Source organism: Numida meleagris, chromosome 13, assembly GCF_002078875.1.
Source record: "Numida meleagris isolate 19003 breed g44 Domestic line chromosome 13, NumMel1.0, whole genome shotgun sequence".
Classification (NCBI taxonomy): Eukaryota; Metazoa; Chordata; class Aves; order Galliformes; family Numididae; genus Numida; species Numida meleagris.
Genome location: NC_034421.1, coordinates 3,495,663 through 3,519,894, shown reverse-complemented (window position 1 = coordinate 3,519,894; position 24,232 = coordinate 3,495,663). Strand labels below are relative to the sequence as shown.

The following is a 24,232-nucleotide window of genomic DNA, read 5'->3' as shown; positions in this document are numbered from 1 at the left end:
CGCCCGGGGTCAGCGCGGGGAGCCCCGCGGAAGGAGCAGCCTACCACAGCGCGGCCTGCCAGGTGGGCCCGCCCCGCGCCCGCAGCCCCGCACGGGGGGGATCTCTCCCCTCAGCCCGCGGTTGGGCGGAGCGCGGCGGCGCCAATGGGAGCGGGCGGGCGGCGCCAGGCGCGGGGGCGGCGGAGCCTCTCGGCGAACAAAGAGGGAGCGAGCGGCGCGGCGGGAGGGGAGGAGGGAGGCGGGGGAGCCGGCCATGCGGGGCCGCAGGTGAGGCGCGGAGCCGGCAGCCCGAGGCGCTCCATGGCCGGCGGCTCGGGGTGAATGAGGCAGGCGAGGCGGGCATGGCGGGCGTCAGCTACTCGCCGCCCTGGTGGGTGAGCCTGCTGCACCGCCTGCCGCACCTCAGCCTGCGCTGGGAGCTCACCGCCGCCGACTTCCGCCCGGACGACGCCGAGTACCAGCAGGTGAGCGCGGCGGTCACAGCGCGGTGCCGAGGAGAGGCCGCCCCGGCGGGGCTGCGTCCCTTCGGTCCGCGTGGAGGTGGTGGCGGTGGGGGGAGGCTCTTCCCGAGCCGCGTGGGCTCTGGGGCCCCGGGGTCGAGGCCGCCCGGGTGTGCGGTGCCGCTGGGTTGGCCGTGCGGGTGCAGTGAGCGCGGAGCGGAGCCGCGCGCTGCGTGCTCGGCTGTCATCTCGGAGCGGGGCTGCAGCGGCCCCGCGCTGCCTCGCCGTGCCGCGGCCGCTGGAGTTGGTTGGCTGCACCATTTTGCTTTTCGGAGCGGGCTCGCGGTGTCCTGGAGCCGCAGCGCTGCTGCGGGAGAAAGGCTCCGTCGCGGTTCTGGCGTGCCCGGCGGCGGAGGTGCGGGCGGTGCTGCGGCAGGCACGGCGCTCGGCTGGTTGCTCGAAGCAGATGCGCGGCTCTGCGGGCCGATGCCGGTGCAGAACGCGAGCGGGATGCGTCGGGGCCGCGGGTGGATGCTGAGAAACCTCTTTAACTCAATAAGCGGAGCGGACCGCTGACCTAGATGGAGCGTTTAGGGGCTTCGGTGCGTGAACTTGCTGTGGCTCCCGTGGCCGCGCGGGGCTCAAGATGGCCACGCAGGGCTGCGGGCCGCAGGCAGCTCGCTGTGCCCCGTCACCTGGGGGGGCTGCCCCTGGGCCGGGGGGCTCCGTGTGCTGCTGCGTGGCACGAGCTCAGAGTTGACAGGCCGGTGTGCTCGGGAGCACTGCGTGACCTTTGGATGCACCGCGGGTACGTGGCTTCCACCTGCGTGGCCCAGAGCATTCCTCACAGCACTCTGTGGCTGTGCTCCTTGCTCTGATGGTTTTTCTGCTAAAATCAGATTCAGACTCCTGCTCCCTCGTGCAGCGCGGTGCTGCCCTTCCCGCGATGCCGCTCAGGACTATTTGCGTGGCAGGGCACGGCCTTTAAGTCTGAACATCGGCTCCAAAGGGAATGTCTCATCAAATCCCAACCCGAACGTCTGGGTTACTCTGTCTTTAGGAGCACGATGTGAATAGCGGCTTTGCTGATTTCAGCGCTGGGGGGGTCGGCGATGCAGGCAGCGTTACCAGCGCTGTGCTTATATAACCGTGCTGCTGCGAGTTGGCGCTGGAGTTTGTAGCCACATAGATTAATTCTAACGCAGTGAAACAGGGCGGCTTAATCCGGGAGTGGGAACTGTAATGCTGAGTGCTCTCTCATGCTTCAAATTGTTCTGAATTCCGGCTTCTTCCGTTAGCTTTATTATGAATTTGCATCCCCTGCTCTGCTTGCAGCTGGTGCTGGCATAGTCTCCCCTTTTCTCTAGGAACCTGTCGTGTTTAGGAGGCGGAATCATATAAAATCCTGAAAATGAGTCAGTCCACTGCTTGACTTAAATCCTGTTTGTAGCTCTTCTCTATTGTGAGTTGGCCCAGTTTGTGCTTGTATTTGTTTTCTACTCTGTGGTGGATGCCCTCGTTCTGTGGTGAGAGCTGTCAGTGCCCACAGTGCATGAGGTCACTGGAGGATGCTCACTGGGAATGTATGGGAATGGGAAAGGACAGAGCATCCCTGGCTGCGGTAAGGAAGGATTACCTCTGCTAAGCTGAAAATATCTTCAAGTTTCCATGACTTCAAGTCACAGAGTTGTTGGACCACTGCTGTAAGTAGGCGTGCAGCAGGTCACCATGTCTGTTCTCATTCTGAGTCCACGTGAGGAGGGGAGCAGTGTGTCCTTTCAGGTTACTCTCAGCTTCTCAGGAGAAGATTTCCCAGTTCATGACAGAGGGAAAGCATTGCTTCCATTATAGAGCGCTGTTTTCTTTCAGAACTTCTTAGTGAAAATCCACCTTCCTTGTGCTTGTGTTTTGATGATAGTCTTTGAATTTTGACATCACAGTCCCCATCTTCACAATGTGAAGTCCAGCAGCTTGGATGCGAGTGCTGTCCTGTCACCTGCTGGAGTGCCACGTGCCATAGATGAGGAGGCTGCAGATGTACTGGGATGTAACCTCTACCTGTCAGGGATTACTGTAATGCCCGAGCCTCTATTCCACTGAAGCAGCAGACATAGTATTGTCCCCTGAAACCTCTCTGAAGTGCATGTAGCTCTTGGGTAAGCACATGCTATTTGTGTTTGAAGTGCAGACCTTTATATCTCCTGGGACCCTGGGTGGTGAGTACATCTGTGAGGACCCAGACTTAACAGCAGTTCTACTGCTCTGTCCTATGCAGCCCTGTTCTGCAGAGCAGGATCTTGCTGTGCACTGGTCCATCTGGCAGCTGTGTGTGCTGTGCCCTGACTAGGGGCTTCTCCTTCTGTCTGAGAGCTTGAGGAGTGCCTATGGTGATGCTGTGCCAAGGGCTGGGATCAGTGCAGCTGAGGGCTTTGGCCGTGTACCTCCTTCACCTGAGTTGCTCTCTGAAATGCCATCTCCTGGTATTACTTCTTATCTTTTCCCACTGCATATCATGTTGCGCTGGGTTAGAACACCGTGTGCAGCAGCAGAACAGATCCTCCCACCAGGACTGGATTGTTTCAATATATGTATATGCATGGCCTTCAGATGGCTTGCTTCCCTCACGACAATCTGAGGGCATCTTCCTTACTGGGGGGAAGGGAGGTGAGCTGTGATCCTTCACATCTGGGCTGGGGGGTTGTGCTGGCGAATCCTATCAGAGCTGCCTCCATGTGCTGCTCCATAGAGCCATCCCTTCAGAGCAGCTCATCTCTCCAGTTCTTTTCCCTGCCCTCCCGTGAGTCACTGGGATTGAAGATATCTTGATATGAACAGTTTTATTCTGGCTGTATTCTCATCTGAGTCATCCTGCAGTGCTCTGCAAAGCCTTTTCATTGTGTAGTGAGTCACAAACTCTGGAGTGAAGGGAATGTAAAAATGGAGCACAGCCTGTGTTCGTCCTGACAGTTCTGGTTTCTGTGCCTTTTGCTGCTGAACAGATAATGGCCATTGCACCAGTACTGTTCACTTTCTGATTAACTCGATTGGAAAGTTAAGGTGTTCCTTAGACTGCTGGTGTCACTAACTTAATCCGTTATTTGTGATATACTCAGTTGCACGGCACTGAGTTCACTTTATTTGAGAGTTGGTTGAGAGCCTTGAGGCACTGTGGAGGTCATGTGCTGGAAGGTGCTAAAAAGCTGTTCAGCTTTTGTGCCTCAGTGCAGTGGGTAATGGGATAGCTGCTTGAGATGGGGCCTTTGTTACCAGCAGGAAAGGAGCCTAGAATGCTTCTCTGTAGCTCCCATGTCTTCCTGTGTGCTGAGAAGTGCTCTATAAACAGTGAAGGGGAAAAGAGGCTGCAGGAAGCTGAGCTGTGCAGTACCTCGACTTAAACTTAATTGCTGTGAAATGGCAAAGTTGACCGGAATCCGTGTAAACATCAGTTCTGTGTGACGCAGGCTGGAGGAAAGCAAAACTCACCAGCACGCCTTTGAAGTTCTTTCCTCGCATCCCACGAGTGCTGCTTCTGTTGCACACGCGCAGACAGTAGGTGCAAGGGCAGCTGTATGCGCGTGGGGAAGAAGCCTGGATGACCGATTCCCACCACTTCAGAAGCACGGCCGTGCTAAAGGTAGCGAAGATGAGAACAGGGCTGTGCTCCAGTCCGTGGTTTTGAGATGGTCTATCTGGTGTTGTCACCCAGGAGCTTCTCTGCACGCGTTGCTCAGTGCTTTTGTGCAGCAGTATTGTTTTCTCCCCACGTATGCGTGCTGGGAGAGCCAGCAGTGCGAGGGGCTGTGTAAGCCCAAGGGTGCTGCCTTTTCTTGGCTTGTGAACTCTCATCTGTGGCATGTGTGTTTGAATGTGTAGGCAAAGGTTCAGCACGGAATTAATTCTGTCAGGTACTTGCTGGCTCTGGGAGGCTGTTTCCCTGCACATAACAGCTAATGTCGTCTTTGGAAGTATTTCTTGGCTGGAGAACCACGGTGGAGCCTGAACTGCCAAAAAACTTGGATTAGAGAGATTGTTTTAGAACTTCCTCTACTGTACTGGCGTCTTATTTCAGTGCTGAAACCAAGAGTCTTTCTGTAAATTGGGAACATGTGTCTTAGTCAAACTGGATGACGTGTTCTTGTCTAGTTGGCTCCGAGTCAGGGGGCAGTGGGCCTTTCTGGAGGGGGGTTAGGCTGAAGGGTTCTTTTGGGAACAGCTGGACCTCTTCCAAGGCCTGATCAGCATCCCACTGCAGCGTTCGTCTCTTCACACTTTCAGGAAGGTTAGATGACCCTGGTTAGCAGAATCCAGTGTTTTCTAATTACACTGGAGTTGCTTTTAGATTTTGAAGGACTAATGGTAAATCCCTGCTTCCCTTTTCTCATCAATGTTGGTTGCATGAGTAACCGTGTGCTCATACCTTGCCTCAGCACCGTGCCACAGCCCAGCTCCGGCCTGTTTGATCTGGAGGGAACTGCAGCACAATGGCTGACTGAGAGATGTGGAACTGAGACAGTTTTTGATGGTTGATTGCCTAAAGTAAGGCACAGAAGGGTTTCTGTGTACCATACATCCAGTTGCACAGCAGCATATGGTATACAGACAGGGGGGAAAAAAGTCAACCTCTGCCAGCTTTCTGTCTGCAGCCGTACTTTTTTGCTGACCCATGCTGTGCTGCTCCGTTTTCAGATGGTCTCCTGAGAGCCCACAGTTTCTGGAAACCCTGACTGTGGATCATTGCGCTCTGGTCACAAGAGCAACAATTCTAAATGTATGGTTTTAGCAAACCCAAGTATGCAGAGAGGTAAAAGGTGGCTTGGGGAAATGTGGAATGCATTGTGGGGGAGGGAGATGTGAGTGTGCAGAGGTGGAAACCGTGCCTGCTTTGTCCGTGTAGAATCCTGAAAGTATTAATCCTGTGCAGAGAAGATGTTGCCAGCCCTGCTGAGCTTCCCAGTGCAAAGAGACCCTTATGCTGTGCCTGGCTTGGGCAGCATCATGCTGCTCTCAGCTGCACCAGTGAAACCAGTACTTAAACCATTATTCTGCTCAAGCAGGGGGCAGCTGCTGGCACCTTGGCACTGAAACCACTTGTCCTCTTGAAAATCTTGTTGTTTTTTTTTTTCTATGAGACCTATATCTCCTGATCAGGTCTGAAGTACAACCGCTGTAAATCTTGGGTGCTGCGTCCTCCTCCTCAGGGTGCTGCATGTGTGTTACACTTGTGTGCACACAGGTTTGCAGCAAATGGTGCTTAAGAACTTTGAATTTTGCCTTTGCTTTCAAAACGGAGCATAAACAGGAACAGGAAATGTAGATGAGGTTCTCTGAAATAGTTTGCCACCAAAATGATGCAGCTGCTTCGGAAGTTTCTCTGTGGTGTCTAGATACAAAGCCTGATCACTGATGTTCTGCAGAAAGGACCAAGAAAATGGATAGTTCAATTCATCTTTTTTCTCCTTGATTCTTAATGCCTTTTTTTTTTGAGGGGAAGAGAATCCACGCTCTTCCAGTTAACAAAAAGCCTTTGTTCATACATTCATCCAGTAAAACAAGCAATGCTTCAAGCAGATGTTGGTGTGGAATTTATTGCTGCTTATTTTTCATTATTAGGGAAAGTGAGAAGTTCTCACCCAGAACATATCTCATTAGGCATGGCTGGAGATTAAGGGTGGAAGTCAGGTGCTTTCCTCTGCCTTAATCCCGAGGCTTTGAATATGGATTAAGGGAGCTGCGCACAACTCTTCTTTATCTCTCTCACTTGTATTTTGGATTGGATTTATTTTTTGAACCTGTAAACAAAGATTTGTCTATTGAGAATGAGACAGAGGTTTGGGGCCTTTGTCACGTCAAGTTTCTTGATGCAGCCTCTTTGGACAGAGGAAAGATGGGCACCTCCAGACCCCTTGGCATCTTTCGTTTTTTCTTCTGTTCTATTTCTCTTTTCCTGCTCTTTCTTCCAGGACAAGGCTGATTTTTACACCTCTTTCCTTCTAGTTCCCGCCCACACGCACATTAGTGGTGCAAAGCTCTTGTAACCAAGCTCCTGATGACTGTCAGTTCTCCTCTGGTCTCTGTTTTGTCTTTTAGCAGTAAGCTTTCTACCAGCTACACTGAGATTTCCCATTCCCCTTGAGCGGGTAGGAGGACTTGGCTTGGTTTCAGCTGAGCGAAGTTCCCATCGCTGGGGGAGGGGACGTGGTGTCTGGGAATTTCTTCGCTCTGAGATTCAGACAGGCCTTGAGTAACTTTGGAACGTACCGGGATCGCCTTCTGGACTGAACTACTTCAACTAGTTTGCATTCTTGAGATATGAATAAGACTTAAAATACTCGGGGTTGTACTGACGTGCTGGAGAGTTGTCTCAATTAAACAACACCCCGTAACTGCTCCCCTCTGAGCAAGGCTGTCTGCTCTGCTCGGCGTGCCATCCTGCTGCCTCCTCCCTGGAGCTGGAGACGATGATTAACCAGACAGGTGGACGAACATCAAGGAAGCTGGAGGTCAGGCAGGACTTGCAGTCCTGGGGATGCACTCAGATGACAGCCTGAAAAAAGTGACTGGGAAAACTTGTTGCATCACTGTAGTGAGAAACCAGGAGTTGGTTACATGTATCCCCAAACTAGGGAGAGCCTTAGCTGTTCTGTAAAGGCTCAGTGGGTATCCAGCAAATAGTCACTGTGAGGGCAGGGTCATGCTCATGCTTTCTCCTCTTTCCCCATCTTACCTGAGGTAAAAAAAAGCCAAACTCAGCACACTTTCATGCTGTAAAGTCTTTAATCTCAAACTTTTTTTTCTTTAGATTTCTGATGATAACCGACTTGTAGGCTTTTGAGTCTGTTCTCATAACTGTGAGCTTAGGATTTGCTAAGCCACAAATGTGCGTGCTCTTGTAAAGCAGTCATTTGTGTGTTAGGGCTGCAGGGCTGTTATTCTCTTGCTGAAAGAGTTGGGGGGAGAAGAGGAGTAGGTTAGTATCCAGTGCGTTCGTAGGGAGGCTGGTGTAACTCAGTTCTGATACTTACATCACTTCCCTTCTCTGTGTGCTTGGAGATGATGGTAACATGTAGAATAACTTTTGCTTTTCCATGGCCCTGGGCTTGCTAGCACACAGTGTGTGCCAGACTTCTTTGAAGTTATCATTTGAACAAGTAAGCATTTTTTTCCTCAGTGGTGAGAGCAGCGCTGCAACCAACCAGGGGAAGGGGCTGGCCCCTCGCCCCCATCCCTGAAGCTGCACCTCAGGTTGGGGTTTCATTGCTCAGTGGTTCTTGCTGATAAATCCCAGAATGGTGCCACACGTGCATATGCACCAAAGTCCTTTGCAGTGTGAAATTAGAGATGAAAGACAGTGCTGATCAGTCCTAACAATGCCAGGCTTATTCCTGGGTGAGGAGAAGCTGGCATGTGGAGAATGGATGTTTCACAAATGTGCACCACATTCAGATGTGTTGTTATGCCAGTGCTGGTGTCTGTGCATGGGCACCCTTTTCAGTCTATAAAACGCCGCTGTTCATGCGGTGAATTTAAACAAGCCTGCTATTCAACACTGAAATTCAAAATAACTCCAAAACCCAAATGGAGGCACTTGAGTTGCATAATGGTGTCTGTTACAAGAGGGCTCTGGCAGATGATGTAATGCCCCTCAGATAAGGGCAGGCTGTGGGAGAGGAAGGGAGTCTGGGTACGGGTAGTGGTAGCAGTGCTATCTGTGGGCTGTTAATTAGCAAACTTGAATAATCCCAAGGTCGATTGGGTTACAGTTGTACGTGTGGAAAAAAAAATGACCTGTTGCTTGGTGCTGCCTGTTGTTTCCGATAATTATAATTGCTTTAGTGTTGAATGGCAGATTGGTGGGCAGAGCAGGACCTTGCTGTGCATTAGGCTTGTACTTGGGATGGGCTCTCCTGCAGCCTCGCAGTGCTCCCGGGCTCTTGGTGAGGCTGCTGCAGCTGCTGGGCAGCACTGGGTGCAGCAGCCAGGACCACAGCGTGCCTTCCTTTCTCATTGCCACAATTGTCACTCTTTGCATCTGGACTCAGCCTGCAGCTCTGTTGTTTGAGCACTCATTACAGATGACTTTTACTGTTCCGAGGCTTCTGGCAGTTTTGTGGTGTGTTGCTTTCCTTCCTCTAAGCTTATGTTGAACTAGCCCTTCCTTGCCTCCTTCACCCTAGGAGCAGCCCTTCCTCCTGTTGCTGTGTGCTGGCAGTGCCCCTGCACCCCTCTCTGGCTGCTGTAGGGGGTGGGATGGGGCTGTTTCCCTGCCTGCTCCTCCGCCCCTTTCTTCCCTGTTTTACAGTATTCACTCCAGGAAATGCTGAGAAAGCTGAGAGTAATGGAATTCATGAAATTCAAGCTGTGCTTCAATGGAAACGTGTTTTCAATTCCTGCCTCCTTGGGAGCCCAGCACTGAACTGCAATTGTTAGAGCTGGGGGCTGGGGCTGGGATGAATGGAAGTGGTGGAGGCAGCGCTTGGCGTCTCCTGCACTGGACCTGGCTGCTCTCGTGCTCTGCAGGACTGTTGTGTGATTTGTGATGGCTGCACTCAGCTGTCCAAAAGGCCCAGGACTCTTCCTATAGGGTTTGCTCTGACTGTGAGGCCTGAGTGGCAGTGATGTGCTGGAGTGGGATGTGATGGAAGGACCAGGAGCAGAGAAAGCTCCTTTGAGTGTCCTGCTGCTGATTAAGGGTGCAAATTAGAATGGTGACTTGAAAGCCTTTGGTAAAACTCATTAATTCATTCCTTCTTTAATTAGATACCTAGCTAAGGGCTTGTAATTCTCAGAGCCTAGGAATGATTGCAGTTGTAACAAACTGTGCTGCGTCAATTGCAGAAGCTCTGCTTTTTGGTAAATGCACCCCTTGTGAGCTCCTGGTTTTGTTTTTTGGGAGGGTAGAGCAATGAAGGGAGCAGCTGAGGTGCTTGGTGCCTGACCTGCTGCTTTGGGCCTTGTGTTAACGAAGAGGAAAGGGTGGAGCTGCCCTGATGTGCTGCTTTTCTGGGGAAGGTGTCATCAGATAACTTTCAAGCAAAGACAGGAGGAGAGGAAATGTAATAATTTATGCAAATATCTTCCATCAAACTTTAGTTCCTTCCAGGGTTCTGCTTTTCCTGTAAGAATCTAACAAGCTGCTTGCTGCCTTTGCACACAGCGCTCATTTTGCTGTTTGGAACTGGGGAGCAGCTGTATGTTCTAAAACAAAAAGTACCAGGTGCTTTTTCTTGAGTCTTCTGGGGAACAAAAATGGCTAGTGAACTTGCATCGTGTTGTAATCTCTTCCTGTTTTTGAAAGGAGGAAGGAAACTCCCAGAACTAAGTTGTATGTGGCCGCAGCAACACATGACTTGGGCCTTAGGAGAGAAGTCTTTGTTACTTCTGGAAATTTTGGAGAAGAACTGGGTGGAAGGTTAAAAGGACATTAGAGAAGGACTTGTTGTTTCTACTGTGTTGCAACTCTACCCGTAGTTCAGATCTCCGAGAGCAGTGGTAGACCCTGAGAGCAGGATCTCCGTGTAGCTTTGGACTGACAGGCTGTCAAATGCAAACAATGCTGAAAGGCACGGACCCAGAACAAGGCTGTGGTAGAGATAGCTGGCTGTCACTGTGCTTAGACACAGTTAAAAAGATAGAATGTGCTTTTCTTCTTAGGATTTGAACTTGAGTAAGGTTACAGTCAACACCTTGGACTACAGTAGATGGGAGTCTACACAAGGCTACATCAGAGGGGTACCCCTGTTCATAATGAGAAGTATAAATGCACATGTTCCTTCGAAAGGGAAACTTCTAATTACGTTAGGTGGCAGGAAGAAGAGAATCATCTGTGTTTTGGGTCTTTTTTTTGTCTGGCTGGAGTGGAAAGCAGCACTAGCACATCCAGTGAGGACAGAATGATTGACTTGACACTTCTCCTGTAGCTAAACAGAAGTCTTTGGATGAGAGTGCTGTTCTCAAAACACTGCATAATGTTTCCTGTGTGCCTTGTGCTGTTTCAAAATGCGGCCTAGGTTTTCTGTGTCCTCCCATTCCTCCCTGCAGCTGGAGTTCTTGCAGGTGTATGGGCTGAGCTGTGGAGCTGGCTGGGGCAGGGCTTGGAGGTCCAGTTCCTTATATATGCAGGGAAGTTCTTGCAGGTTAGACTGCAGATGTGGAATCGGCCTGAGTAGGCAAGCTGATGGCAGCAACAAATTTACAACGTTGAAATAGCCTTTTGTTCTAGTAAGTACAAGGTAAAAGCCTTGGTTGACCTCAAGACCATCTTCTGGGGCAGGCTCAGTGCGCTGGTGGGCTTACTCTACCAAAGTGCTGTAAACAATTCAATTTAAGGGTAAACTGAAGGTGATGACTACAAAATCTGTCCAGTCCCATTGAGGAAATTCTCGTTGTGGACAGGTGGTACTTGAGGATGCGCTCCCAGTGCTGTGCGAGCAGGCAGATCTGGGAGAGGCAGTGTGTTAGTAATGCTGGGAGCATGCTGCTGAGGTGTAAGTAACGAGGCCAGACAGTTTACTCTCGTTCTGCTGTTTTTATTAGTGCAGCTTGGCTTTAGCCTCAGGCAGTGTGGAGGTCATGGGGGAAGGAGGAAGGGACGTGCTGTGAACTTACCTCCTCTCCCAGCAGATGATGAAAAGCAAGGTATGGGGATCTCCTTACCCTAATCCCCATTGGAGTGTGAATTCTTCTTGTCCCTGTATTTCTTTCTGAACCCTGAAGCTCTTATGATTTGAGTGCTGCTGGGTCACATGCATGCCACTCTCCAGTGCCCTTTCCTCTTTTTTTTTTTTCTGGTGTTTGGATGGATTCTGTTGGCGTCTGCGAAGATTCAGCTGGCTGCTGTAGTATTTTGCTCCTGTTAATTTTTTATCAATAAAATATTGATTTGCAAGGTTGCTGTTTGTCTTATTACGGTTTCTAAGTACATCAAATAGCTATTTGCTAGCTATTGTCTTCTGCCTGTGACTGACTCACCTCTTCACACGTTCCCAGTGCTGAGGAGCACTGCATCTCGAGGCTGCCTGGTGCCTGAGTTGCTCTCTGCTGATGGTGATGGAGCACAGCTGGGGGAAGGTGTCCTCTGGGACCAGAACAGTGGCACATCCACTGAGTGAGATGTAGTTCTGCAGGTATAACCCATGGGCTGGACTTGCAGCACCTAATTATCATGTTAGGTTGATTTGTGCTGTCTTCACTAAGAATAATCTTGATTACTTGGTGCAGTAAATTAAAGGTTCTAAGAAGGAACCAGCGGCATCTTAGCCCAGTTTGGTTCTTTCCTTCCTGTTTACAAACATGTACACCGTATCTCTGATACCGAAACTAGTCCTGCAAGACTTGTGGTTTGGAGATGTTCCCATCCAGCCTCAGACTCGCTGCTGCCTTCTGACAAGCTGCTGGTCTGTTCTGGGCAAGCAGGTCCCGAGTGCTTTGTGCAGCTGCCTCCCATGTGCAGTGAGCGTAAAGCCAATGGTTCAAGGGCTGAGAATATTACATCCAGCTTCTGGAGATGACAGTGTAACCTTCCACTTAGCAAGTGGGGAAGTGCCCTGTTTGATTCCCAGGGTCAGGAACAGGGTCTGCAGCCTGCCTGGGCTGCACTCCTCGCTGTCACACATCTAACTTCAGCCAGCCCCCAGCTGGCCCCCTCTCCTTGTGCCCCTGGTAGTAGCCCATGAGCAGAGTTCTGCATTCGAGGCACGTCCCCATCCTGCCCTGCTCGCTCGGGCTGGGTTAGTCATGCATGTCACTGTGTGTCAGATCTGAGGCTGCTGCCTCTCTCTGCTCTCTGAATCCTTGCTCTATAAAAGACAGTAATCAACAAAAGGGTGGTTAAAGATGCAGAGCTTGGTTATAGGCTCTTGTCACTTCTTTCACTGTGATCGTTGGACTAAAGAGAGAGCATTTTGAGTGCAGGAAAAATTCCAGGGTCCTGGGAAAGTGACTGAGGCCCCACTGCTTGACTGTGGGGCACTCGCTGAAATTTGTGGGTGCCAGTGATGTGACTATGAAACACCTGTTTTCTAGGAGAAAACAAAATGAAAGCTTAATGCTGTGCCATTCCTCACAATCAAATTGTGCCTCTGAGAGCTGCTGTTAGAGCTCCCAGTCACTGCATGGGGATTGTGTTGTGTCTGTAAGAGTATGCAGCAAACTGCTTGGGTTCCTTTGCTTGCACATCTTCCACCTGCAGGTATAATCTTGTGGCCACTTAATCACTTCCATAGCAACCAGCCTGTCATAAACAGGATTACGGTGCCAGTAAGGATGCAGGGCACAGAGAACTTAGGTAGGAAGTATCCCCTCATATAAATACCCTCACTGATGTGGGATAAGGAGGACAAAGCAGTGAGGTGTGCACAAGGAGTGCTCTGTTTGCATGCTGTCGGGGAGCCTCAGCACCAGGAGGTGGGAGGTGCACGTGTGGTGGGAGATGAGTCCTTGAACTGCCTCGAAGGTGGGCCCGTGTGGTTGGCCAACCCAAGAACACACCATGCAGAGTGTAAGTGCTGCTGTGTCTCAGCCAGTGTGATTAAAATCTCCAAGGCACCAGGGACATGTTGTAACCATCTAATTTTGTGCCTTCCTACTCCCCTCTTGATAGCATCCTAGGTTCCCTGCTCTGGATAGGGTAAGATAATTCTACCACAAAGCACTGATTGCATTAATTCCATTAGCGCTGTCCTCAGAGTCAAATTAAAATGTGTCTCAGAACATGCTCCAACTTAATTTCTCTCTTTAGCTGAGCTTCAGTTTTGTTGTTGAGGATGATGGAAGGAGGGAGCAAAATCAGAAGGTTCTTTCTCTAGCTTCCTTTTGCATTGGAGGCCGCTGATGTCCCGCGAGATTCTCCTGCAGACCCTAAGGGGAAGGTTCATGGGAAGTTCAGGTTGGATATTAGGAAAAAACTTCTCAGAGCAGTGATGCACTGGCTCAGGCTGCCCAGGGAGGGGTGTGGGGTCACTGTGCCTGGAGGTGTTCCACAGCCATGGCTGTGTGGCACTGAGGGATGTGGTTCAGGGGCATGGTGGGGATGGGCTGATGGGTAAACTAGGTGACCTTAGTGGTCTTTTCCAACCTTTTCAAAGGGAAGGAGAACTCATTTACTTACACACAGATATTGCTGGAGGTGTTGTGGTGGGGTTTATGCTGCTTAGAGCTAAGCGAGAACAGTTACTGAGTGCTTTGTAAGAGTGTCTGAGCAAATGCCCTGCTCTGCTTTGTTTGTAGTTCATGCACTGCTTACTTCCATTCAGTAAAAGCTCCATGAAGCTACCGGAGTTGTTGCAGATATTTGCTTTGTCGCTTCAGGGAATCTTATCTCAGGGCTGCTCAAAACTCCTTTCTAGAGGATTGCTCTCACTTCTTGCAGTGTTTGGGTGATGTAACAAATGGTTTGATTGCTTCAGTGAGTCAAAAGTACTGCTTGGCTCTTTCCCAGCAGCTTTAACACCTGCTAAAAGGTTGAAGGATTCCAGGCAACTGCTGCCAGCTCATCAGGGCTTTGAGAAGTCTCTTGTCAAAGATCTAGTGTTCAGTATAGGCTGGGAGCTGGATAATGTTCCCCATTAATCTAATACAGTTGGTCTGAGCAGATCCAACGCTGCTGCTGCTCATGCTACTTCTGTGTTGCTGGTGTGTTTAGGGAGCTGATGTGAGTTTGTGGCATGCAATTGTGATCACTGGTGTTGATGTGAAAGAGGTGAAGGAGGCTTAGGAGGGCATGGCAGACACCTTTGTAGCTTCAGAGAATCTCCAGTGGCTGTAGATCTACTGTGGGGGGGTGGTTAGCGAGGTCACCCTCAGTGGCACATGTTGTTTGAGAGTTCCTGAACAGCTCTGCGTGCAAAGTGGTGAATCCCACTTTGTGATGAACTCCCAAACTGGCAGATTGCTGATTGCACAGATAAGGACACTTGGTGTTTCAGAAGGACTGTTTTCAAATGCAAAGTAAATTCTGAAGAGAAGGGTAGGTATGAACATGGCAGGTTTCTATGAAGCTAAGGAAAGCAATTCATCTGACAGAAGACAGCTGGCTGAAAGTCCATCCAGCCCCAGAGTGACCTGGAAGACGCTAAGTTAAAAATAAATGAAGGAGGAAGTGGTTGGCAAATAACGAGTGAGGAACCAAGCCCCGACTCCTGGTGCAGATCTGATGAAAGCGTGTTTCAGGAAACGCGACAGCCAGAAAAGCTGACTGTGTATTTCTATGTTCAGCACTGGGGAACCTGTAAGGTCGGAATGCTGACTGGGTAGCAGCCCTTTAGCTGCAGAGCTCCTGGTTCACTGTGGTTCTCAATGCTGAGGAAGAATCCATCTCAAGTGCTGGTTCTTAATCTGAAGGTAGCACTGAGAAGACATGGCAGTGAGGCTTACAGCATACCTAGCTAGAAATAAAACAGAAAAACATCTCAGGACTATTCTGGGAGCTGGGGAAGCTTCGGCCAGTTGAGATTGTGAAAGCAAATGTATTTCCTTCTCTCTTCATAATTTTGTGCACAGTGAGCAGTGTTGCAGCTGCTGTCTGAGGGGAAGCCTCAGTGTTCTTAAATGCTCAAGGTCAAAGGCACCGAGCTGCTGAGTCCCATTGGTGGGGGATGCGGGGTGCTGGGTGTGGGAACTGGAGCAGTGAAGTGAGCTCTTTCTGGAGAGACGGGGGTAGCTCTGTGTCACAGGTGTTCAGAGTAGCTTACATTTCCCAGTGAAACACAGTGTGAATAACTGCGGGGGGGGGTAAGCTGACCACAAGTGGGAAACCAATTTGCAGTCAGTACCTTTACCAAGGCACAGAGTTCCCTTGGAGCTTCTGGGGGTCTCTTTTTTCCTAGATGTAGTCCAGCATTTGGTGCACCCCTGCATCAGTGAACCTCCCTGGAGCACTGCTGGCAGGTGAAGGCACACCAGGGCGATGCCATGCCCGCAGCTCGTAGAGGTGCTGAGGTGTGCCCATGGCAGCAGGGGGTGCTTCCTGCTATCGTGGTGCTAACACCCATTCTCTGCGAGCAGCAGCTCCAGGTAACAGCTGTACAACTCAGTCAGCACAGAGGGACGAGGTGTGGTGGCACATAGTGAGGAGGCACTGATCTGTGGAGCTCCAAGCAGCTGAAGCTGCGGCAGAGCATATGGCGTTTGAATTCCTGCCTTGAACACTGATCCAAGCAGCGCTCTGCTGTAAGGTAGATGCTTTGCTGTAATTTCTTCCCCAGCCGTAGCTGCTATGAAAACAAATGTCAAAGGACTCCATTTCTGACAATGGCCCTCTCTGTCACAGGCGCTGCAGCGCTGACGAGCTGCTGGATTAGCATAGCAGGGGCGGCTCGAAGCAGCCGATAAGCGCTGAGCGTTTCCTGCTGAAATTATGACCGAGTGACTTAGAATTCTGCTGCCTTGCACATTTTTCAATCCCTGACTTAATAGCCGAGCCCTGGCTGCCTCAAGTGTCACCACATCCTCTTTTTGCATCTGTAAATCGCAGGAGGGTTTTTTGGTGTCCAAGTCTGCAGTGCGTGTGGGTTGGGGTCAGTAACAGGAGAGGTCACTTTGTTCTGGGAACTCTAACGCGTTACAAAATGCTTCCTTCCCTGCACTGTGTTTTGGAAAAGTATTCTTCCCAGTAACCCGGTGAAGCAGGGTGCTCCCAGATTCGGTCGGTGTGCTGTGTTTGTTTTTCTTTTCCCTCATTGTTCAGGTGCTTAGCGACGCTCAAAGAGAAAGTTTATTGTTGCCATTTTCCTTACGGGTTGAACAAATGCTTTGAAGTTTGCTTTTCAAAAAAATAAATAAGCAAGCTGCCTTGTGCTCGTGCAAGTCAGTTCAGACAAATTGACTTCAGCTTTGTCTGGTTTTACACACAAGAGGTGGCGTAGCTGTGTGCTGTCTCAACTTCGCTTTGTGGTTTTGTGCAGTGCTCTGCACAAAGCTCAGTGCTGGAAAGCTGGGTATTTTTAATAGCATCGTCAAAGAGAGATTGATTGTTCTGAACTCCTGGGGAACGCTGCTGCTGTATTGCTGCTGTGGCACTAAGACCTGCGTGCATGGAGAAGCTGCTTCCAGCATCAATTTGGAATAAATGCTTGCTGAAGACTTGCTCACACGTGCTCCTTCTTGGATGGTTATAATTCTACAAGAATTAAAAAAAAAAAAAAAAAACTTCTGATAGTACCATATTCTAACAAACCAGGAATAATTTAAAATCAGATTTGGGCTTTAAGCATGCATGTTTATGCGTTTAGTCTTCTTCAGGCAAGACCTCAGTGGAAAAATAGGGCAAAACTGTGGCTTTCAGCACCATGTTATTTTGTGTAAATGGGACCTAAACATGAGGATCTGAGTGGGGAAATCCTAAAACTGATGCAACTCTTGCCATCCCCAGCCAAGCGTGTGGCTTCAGCCCTTTCATTGTGCCTCTCTGAAGTGGAAGCTTGTGGCTTCTGAGGTCATGGTTACACAGTCCCCAGCCAAGGGAAGGCAGAAGGGCACGTCTGGGTTGGTGGCAGGAGCTCTCTGCCCCCCGGGGCTGCCCAGTGATTGCACAGAGATGCTGATCTGGCTGTGAGCAGGTTTCAACACCGTGCAGGGGCAGGTCTGAAGTTACAGGATAACTCGCCCTGCTGCTGACCGGAGCTGTTCTGCTGGCTTGAGGCCAGGGTGTCTGAGCTGCTGCCCACTGAGCAGCACCGAGCCCTGACCCAGGTGTAAAACACAGCTTTCTTCTTGTTATTCCATTGTTGTAACCCTGGTCCGGTTCACTGTGTGCACGTATGCAAGGCCCCACTGAACATAGGTTGAAATGAGGGACTGTATCACTTCTGCAGGTGAAATCCCCAGTGTTTGAGTATTCTGTTGTGCAGCATGTAACTTTGGTCTGCCACTGGGAAAGCGCTTCTGCCAAGCAGGTGAACTTGAGGCAGGCAGAAAGTGCCCGTGTGTCATTGTGCTTTGGCACCTAGTGTGGTTAGGGGGTGTGTGGAAAAGTGCAAAGCTTTGCGTGGAGTCTCCCTTCTTGGGGTGTTGATTCAATGAGCAGAAATCAGGAGCCTGATAGAAGGTTCCTGGCCGACTCTTTCTTCTTGGGACTCTATAGCTCTTTTCTAAACCTTAGTGTTGTTTTTTTTCTTGTTAAACCATCACGAGGGAGGGGGGCTTGGGGGTGGGGGGAACACTTCTGGCTTTGGCTCATAGATTAGCTGCTTCCTGCTCTTTATGGCTTCTTTCTGGTTTGGAATCGGAAACAGTGCAGGGCTTGGAAAGCTGATAGAACAAACCACTGTGCCACTAGTGACAAGAGGTTTGTGATAATGTTTAATTTCTGGTTACTTCATGGCTGCAGAAATGTAGCTGTGCAGGGGACATTGCTGTTAAGTGGAGCACCGCATCCTTCTCCTTGCTTGTTCTTTCCTTGCTTCTTTCTCCCCTCAACGACCTTACTCTCCATTACTTTAATGCTCTTGAGCTGTTCTGGCTGCCATTTGAGCACTTGATTTATTTATTTTTATTTCCCCTTACTTCCACAGCAATGGATTATGTAGGATTTGATGCTCTCATTGTGTGCGCACCTCCATGCCAACAGCTTCAGAGGTGATGTGAAATCACGCAGAGCCGTATGGTGTTGACACTGAAGGTCTGAGGTGGTGATGTAATGCCATTCTGCAGCTGGATGAGCAGGGATACCAATGAGGGCCTTCTCTAAATGCCTGGGGTTCAGCTGTGTGTCTGAAACTCAGCGACAGCCCCTGCCTTCCCTGCACATTTCCCTGCTGTGAGTCTATCTGTGTTTTGAAGCCCTTTGCTAAGGTGTACCTCTTCTAAAGAGTAATGAGGTTGAAAGCGAGATACAGGGCTGTGTGACCAGCTACAGCCCATCCATTTATCAATGAAATTGTTTTCCAGCGCAGCATACAGAGAGGAACTGTCAAGACTGATAAATACGCTCAAGCTTCTTCACTTCTTCATTCTCCCTAGAGCTCAGTTTCCAGAAAGAAATATTGATATCTAAAGTATTGGAGATACTCATCAGGGACCAGCCTGGAGTGGAGGTAGGGCAGGAATATCTTATATGGGAGCTGGCTGGGTGCGCAGTCAAAACAATAAACAGTTTCTTTTGTCTTATTAAGATTTTACTTAACAAAAAAAGGAAAAACTGAACTTCGTACATTGAAGTGTCTGGGAGGGGACATCCTATCAGATGTTTGGCATGCTGGAGATAACAGCACCCTTCCTTTAATCAGTAGCCTTTTCTTCTAAATGCTTTTTTAATGCAGTGCAGAGCCAGTGAGTCGGGGGCTCTGGGCATCTTATTTCTGTGCTCTGGCCGAAATAGCTCTTCCTGCTGGAGCTGACATCGGAAACGAGCTGAGCTGCACATGCTGAACAAGAGGAAGGTGAGGAGTGGCTTGCTGGCAGGAAGCTTGTTAGTTCTGTGTATCTGTTTGGTAGCTTGGGAGTAGCTAGTTTTGAAATGCTAAGAAGTTGGCATGTGGGAGCATTTGCTGTTTCATCTATGGAAGCTTGTTGGGAAGAAGTGGTATTTTGTGGCACAAAGCTTTGTATGGAGGCAAAATTTCCCCCCCTCCGCACTTCCATAGAGAGATTTGCCTTAATCTGTGTCAGGACTCTAGAGTCTGAATGGAGATTTCTGTGTGGTTGGTGGATGCGTGTCAGATAACAGCCAGTGTATGGGATACAGCTGGACGTGCTTCAGTGCCACAAATGTTGGTTTGTGCTATGGTAATTAAAAGTTATTCCTGGGCTCCACAGATGAAATCTTAAGTTAACATTAGAACCTCAGACCCCTTGAATGTCTGTTCTTAAGTATCAGCATACATGTCAATTTTCAAGAGTTGTTATCGTAAAGATCATAGGGGATGTTGGTATTTCAAATGCTTTAGTCCAAAGTGTAATATAAATTAACTTTTTTCCTTATTTAACCACTGTGAGAGTAACTTCTTTTCTGAAGGAGGAGACTTCTTCTTCAGGACATACTTAAGTAATGAACATGTCTTAAGTATGAACGATGAGCTCTTCCTAAACACAAACAGTACTGACAACCTGTGGGTGCTTTTTGCTTACGTTGGAATGAGAGTAACTTCAGATTAGCAGTAGTTCTCATGGATGGTTGTGTTTTCCAGAGGGAAATTTGAACTTGAGGAATCACTTTAATGGAATTCCTTGTGTTGCAGCTTCTTCCTACACCCAGGAGTGTTGTTGCGCTGGGAGAAATCACTGGGGGTGTGACCGAGAAGGTTGGAAGACTAAACCTAACTTGTCTAGTTGTCTGGAGATCAAATGCTCCACTGGAGTGAGTATTAAAATAGCCTGGGGAGCTGAAAGGGTCTTTGGTGCCTACAGCAATGAATGACATGAAATACAGCTGCTCGAGTCCTGGGACATCAGAGCTTGTTTTGAGCTGACCTCCCATTAAAGGACTTGAAAAGACATCTCCTACAAGTCAGCTTGTCCAACTTGATTAGATTGTATCTGGAGCTTGATTGAATTTGTACACAAGCTTATGAAAAGCACCATGACTGTCAATGAGGTGAGCGGTCTCTTGAGGGAGAGCTCTCTTTGTATCCCAGAGGTGGTGCTTGTAAGGTCACTTATGGCTATGAGATTTCCCTGACTTCAGCTGCAGGTTTTCAGTGCAGTGTTCTTGCTGTTACGCCGTCAGTGTTACAAACATGTGGGTTGGTTGGGACTCGTTTCCTGAACGTGGTATTTGCATTATCTTAGGATAGGCTTCAGTCCTCCTGAAAGTGGAGGGTTTTTTCTATCTTGGCTGTTACCAAAGTGGTCTTAGATCCTAGGGTCACGGGAAAAGCTTTGATCACCAAGTGCAGCAGCAAAAATAGCTGTGTTTGTTAGGGTGGAGCTGTGTCGGCTGTTCTTCATTGCTCCAGCAGATCAGATTTGATAGATAACAACTCTGGATAGCCTGCTTAAATAACAATCTCAATATTTGTGAAGTGGATGTCAGTCAGACTTTCATTTGAGGATATGGTGATTTTGCAGCCTTCTGTAAGATGACAGGAAAACCTCAATACCTCTTTTCTTTTCCTCACCCAGGATGGATGATTGCAATTGCTAAGGTTTAGAGGCAGCTATGCTGCCTACAGCTGAGGGGCTGCACCAGCGTGTGTGGGGTGAGGCAGCACTGTCAGAACCTGCCCACACTGCGTCCTGCTCATCTTCTCTGGCCCAACATCCAGCAGTGATGCTGGAGAAAGGGCAGAATAATCTCCAACACGCTGCTATACAGCTGCAGCTGTAAAAGTGGAAAGCAGCACTTTGTGGGGAGATCCCACTCATTGAAACTACGCTTTTTACTTCTTTTCTGTAGCAGTAAAAGCAAGCTGATGCAGAAATAACAGTAATTTCCAAGCCTGAGAACGGGGCTCCTGTAAATGACTGCGAACTTTCTTTGCTAAAGCTTTAAATAACGAAGAAATCTAATCTTTGGCTCTCTGCTTATCAAACGTCTCCACACCTCGTTTGGTTGTACTGAACTCAAGGGAGCTAACAAAAGATGTGACAGACTTTCAAATGAAATTCTACTCCTAAAAACTTGTAAAATGGTTCTGTACTTCTCTCTGGAAAGGAAGTGTGTGGGGAAGGTGTTGTATTTCTTTTCTTTTTTTGTTGATGTCTTTCATTTTGTAAATGTCAGTGTCGTCTCAGACCCTGGAACCTTTCCGTACAGAAGATTGGTTTGCTTTCCTGTTGTGACTCTTTTCTCTTTGTTTTCCTAAGTTAATGGAGTGCAACACCTGCAAGCACAGCACTGATGCTTGTGCAGCTTTTGAGTATTAACACCTTCTGGTGCCAGCACCGCCCCAACCCGCCAGACACGAGCACAACTGCACATCTTACCCCCATGCCTGTGCCTGCGGTTGTCTTCCCACTGAGCCATGGAACTAGGCAGAGCCTGGGCTTGCCTTAATGTGGTGTGATTACTCTGCACAGGCCCCGTCCTTCTCTTCCCGAGGTGCTGCTGCTTTGCCATCTCTCCCTGATTGACCTCTGCTGGGGACAGCGATCGATGCATGCCGAGCTGCAGCGCTGAGGCAGTCGGTGCCGGTGCCTGTCACGCTCTGCTGTGGGCTGGCAGCATCCCAGCCCTGGGCTCGTTGCTGTGCAGCTTTGGGAGGCAGCAGCCAATGCTGAGCGTGAGCATCGGTGCCCTCAGCTCGCCAGATGACTCCTGAGGTGCCTTTCTTCCAGTATGAAGTGTGCATTCTCCGCTGCTGCTTGTCTCCTTCCCTCTGCCTCTCCTTTCCATCCCCCTCTGCTGCCTCATTTTGTTGTTTTGAGGAATAGCATTCATGTTGTTGAGTCTCCTGTTCTGTCTCAGATGGAGCTCACTGCATTTATCACACCCACGGAGCGACCGCCTCCGCTTGGCAGTGTGTGGGGGGAGAGCTGTCACCTTCTGGTGCTTCGTGACCGTGTCAGGTGGGGTAGGTCACGCAGCTGGCGGCAAACAAGCTGAAAATAGCCCTAAAATGGGGTCATCAGCCATTTTGTGTGCAGGCTTTCTCCACCGGCTATGCACGCTGTGTAACTGTGAGATGATTTGGGGCCCCTGTGCAGGAGAGATGCTGACTGAGGAAGCTCACTGCAGTGGCTGGGGGTCTTGAGACCTCTCTGCCTGGAGAGGAGGTGATGGCACAGGGCCGAGTCCATGAGCAGCCTTCTCGTACCTGAAGGAGAGCTTGGAGAAGACAGATCAAACTGTTCTCCAGGGTACACAGCAAAAGGATGGGGCAGCAGCCATAAGTTACACTGGGAAATGGCACCTGGCTGTGGTTGCTTGCAAACAGTTCTTCCATGGTGTTGTAGCAGGGCTGAGGGAAGCCTTGGAAACCCAAGCCTTGGAGACACTTGAAACTTGCCCAGACAAGGCTCAGAGCAACTTCACCCAGCCATGAAATTAGCCCTGCTTCTAGCCGCAGGTGGGACTACAGTGACCTCCAGAGGGCTCTTCCAGCCTATTGTTCTCTACTACTTTATGGGACCTATGAAACTGAGGTTTCTCTCTGCAATTCTGTAGCAGTGACGTGTTGACCTGGTGGAGTGAATGCTATAAAACTGGAGCCTTAAATATGTGCATTTAACATTTATGGGAATTAATCTTTCAAGATTCAGTGGCGCCTGTATTCAAGTTGCTGGGAAAGCAGAGCAGACAACTCTGAACGCTGCTTCCCCCTTTTCCCTAGGGTGCCAAGTTATTGCTGAATGGTACTTCATCTCCAAGTTATCCCCCACTCCCTATTAGTGTGATCTCTGTTTATAAGGTATGCCTTCCATTCAAGTACTCTCCGTATAACTCTTTCAAAATGTATTGACTCATGTCAAGAGCAGTACATAAGGTCATTTTTATTCTAACTAATAAAGTCCAGTGGTGTGCGAGTAGATTCCAGTCAAACTGTAATGAGAAGCCAACCAGCAGCCTCCTCCACCCTCTGGGATCCCAGGAGGTTACTGGAGCAGCACACTGCTCTGGTTTCTTTTTCCTGTTTGTGTGGTGTCTGGATTTGGCTCTTTGGTGTTTTCAGCGTGACTCTTGATAAGCTGGTCCGAGGCTGGTAGGCTGCTATGTGTAGGGCCAGCATCTGACAAATGACTTTAGAAGGGGAAAGCAACCTAAGTAGCTTAATAGGATTTAGTTCTGTCTACGCTGTCCTGCCAGAGCATGTTATAAACCACTTTAGTGGGATTCCTTCTTTAAATATAACCATGACATCAGCGTGGGCAGAACCTCCATGAGAGCTTTGGGAACTCTCCTGTAAAATCAATCTCAAGATGCAGTTGAGAAGAATGAATGAATGCCTGTGCTGCAGGACTCGAGGTCTGGGAGCAACGCTATCTGTGAGCAGGATGGAAGGATCTCTGAAGGAGAGCGGTGTGTGTATTAGTTTGCTTTTAAAGCTCTTTGATTTCTAGTGTAAACGATGCATCTGTCGGGGAAAGCAGCTAACAAGAAATCCTGTAGGACAAAGTGGTACAAATACACGCTTCTGACTGCTGTAACTACTGGTGCAGCAACAGATCTGACTGCCCTTACCTTTTCCCAGGTCTTGGTGGTGAAGGAAGTTAAGTGAGGCACACTTGTCCCCAAGTACGTGATAGGAGGCAGAACTGTAATCTTTTGGCGAGTGCCATCGTTCAGCTTAGCAGGTGAACAAGCCTTAGTAACACCTGGCTTTGTGGGGTTGGAAGGAAACCATTTCCCCTCTTCTCCCAGATGCCACTGGAAAATGGAGAAACAGCACAGAGGTGCTCAAACCTGAAGCTGCCACGTGGGATGCCCTCTGCAATTCATTCGGTGGCACTGGATTTCACTTGTAACTGCACGGCTTTTCAATCTGTATGCACGCTTACTCTTACCTCTTGCCCTGTTCTCAAGAATGGTGTTTGGGATGTGAATTGAAGAAGCATGTGGTCCCGTGTTTGTAGCACAACAGCGGGGCAGTGGAGTGGCAGAGCTGGACACGCCGACCACTTGCCAGAACGCTGCTCTTGAGACAGCAGCATCCAGCTTCACCCAGTTGCTTCAAGGGCCATCTGCAGCTCCACGCCGCTTAACGGCAAAAGCTGTAAAGAAGGCATCTCTGTTCAAATAGCTTTTCTCCTCAGCACAGCTACCAAAGGCCCTAATCCCTTCTCAGCACTGGCGAGGAGCCTGCATGAGCCCACTCTTTGCTCTGTGCTTCCCGTGCATGGGCTGCAGAGAAGTGGTTAATGCCGTCGGCCGTGTCAGTGGTGCAGGAGCACAGGCTCCAGCTGTGACTGCGGTGGGTCTT

General features: G+C 49.5%; 1 protein-coding gene across 3 annotated transcripts in view; it reads left to right on the top strand.

Annotated features, from left to right (window-relative positions):
- The window catches only part of TTYH3 (tweety family member 3), a 71,298-nt gene continuing 47,272 nt past the window's right edge, over positions 207 to 24,232 (top strand). For all 3 annotated transcript variants that reach the window (XM_021411444.1, XM_021411443.1, XM_021411442.1), the window contains exon 1: positions 207 to 464. In XM_021411444.1, the coding sequence (XP_021267119.1) occupies positions 342 to 464 (123 nt within the window). In that variant the 5' untranslated portion in view covers positions 207 to 341. The remainder of the gene's footprint in view (positions 465 to 24,232) is intronic.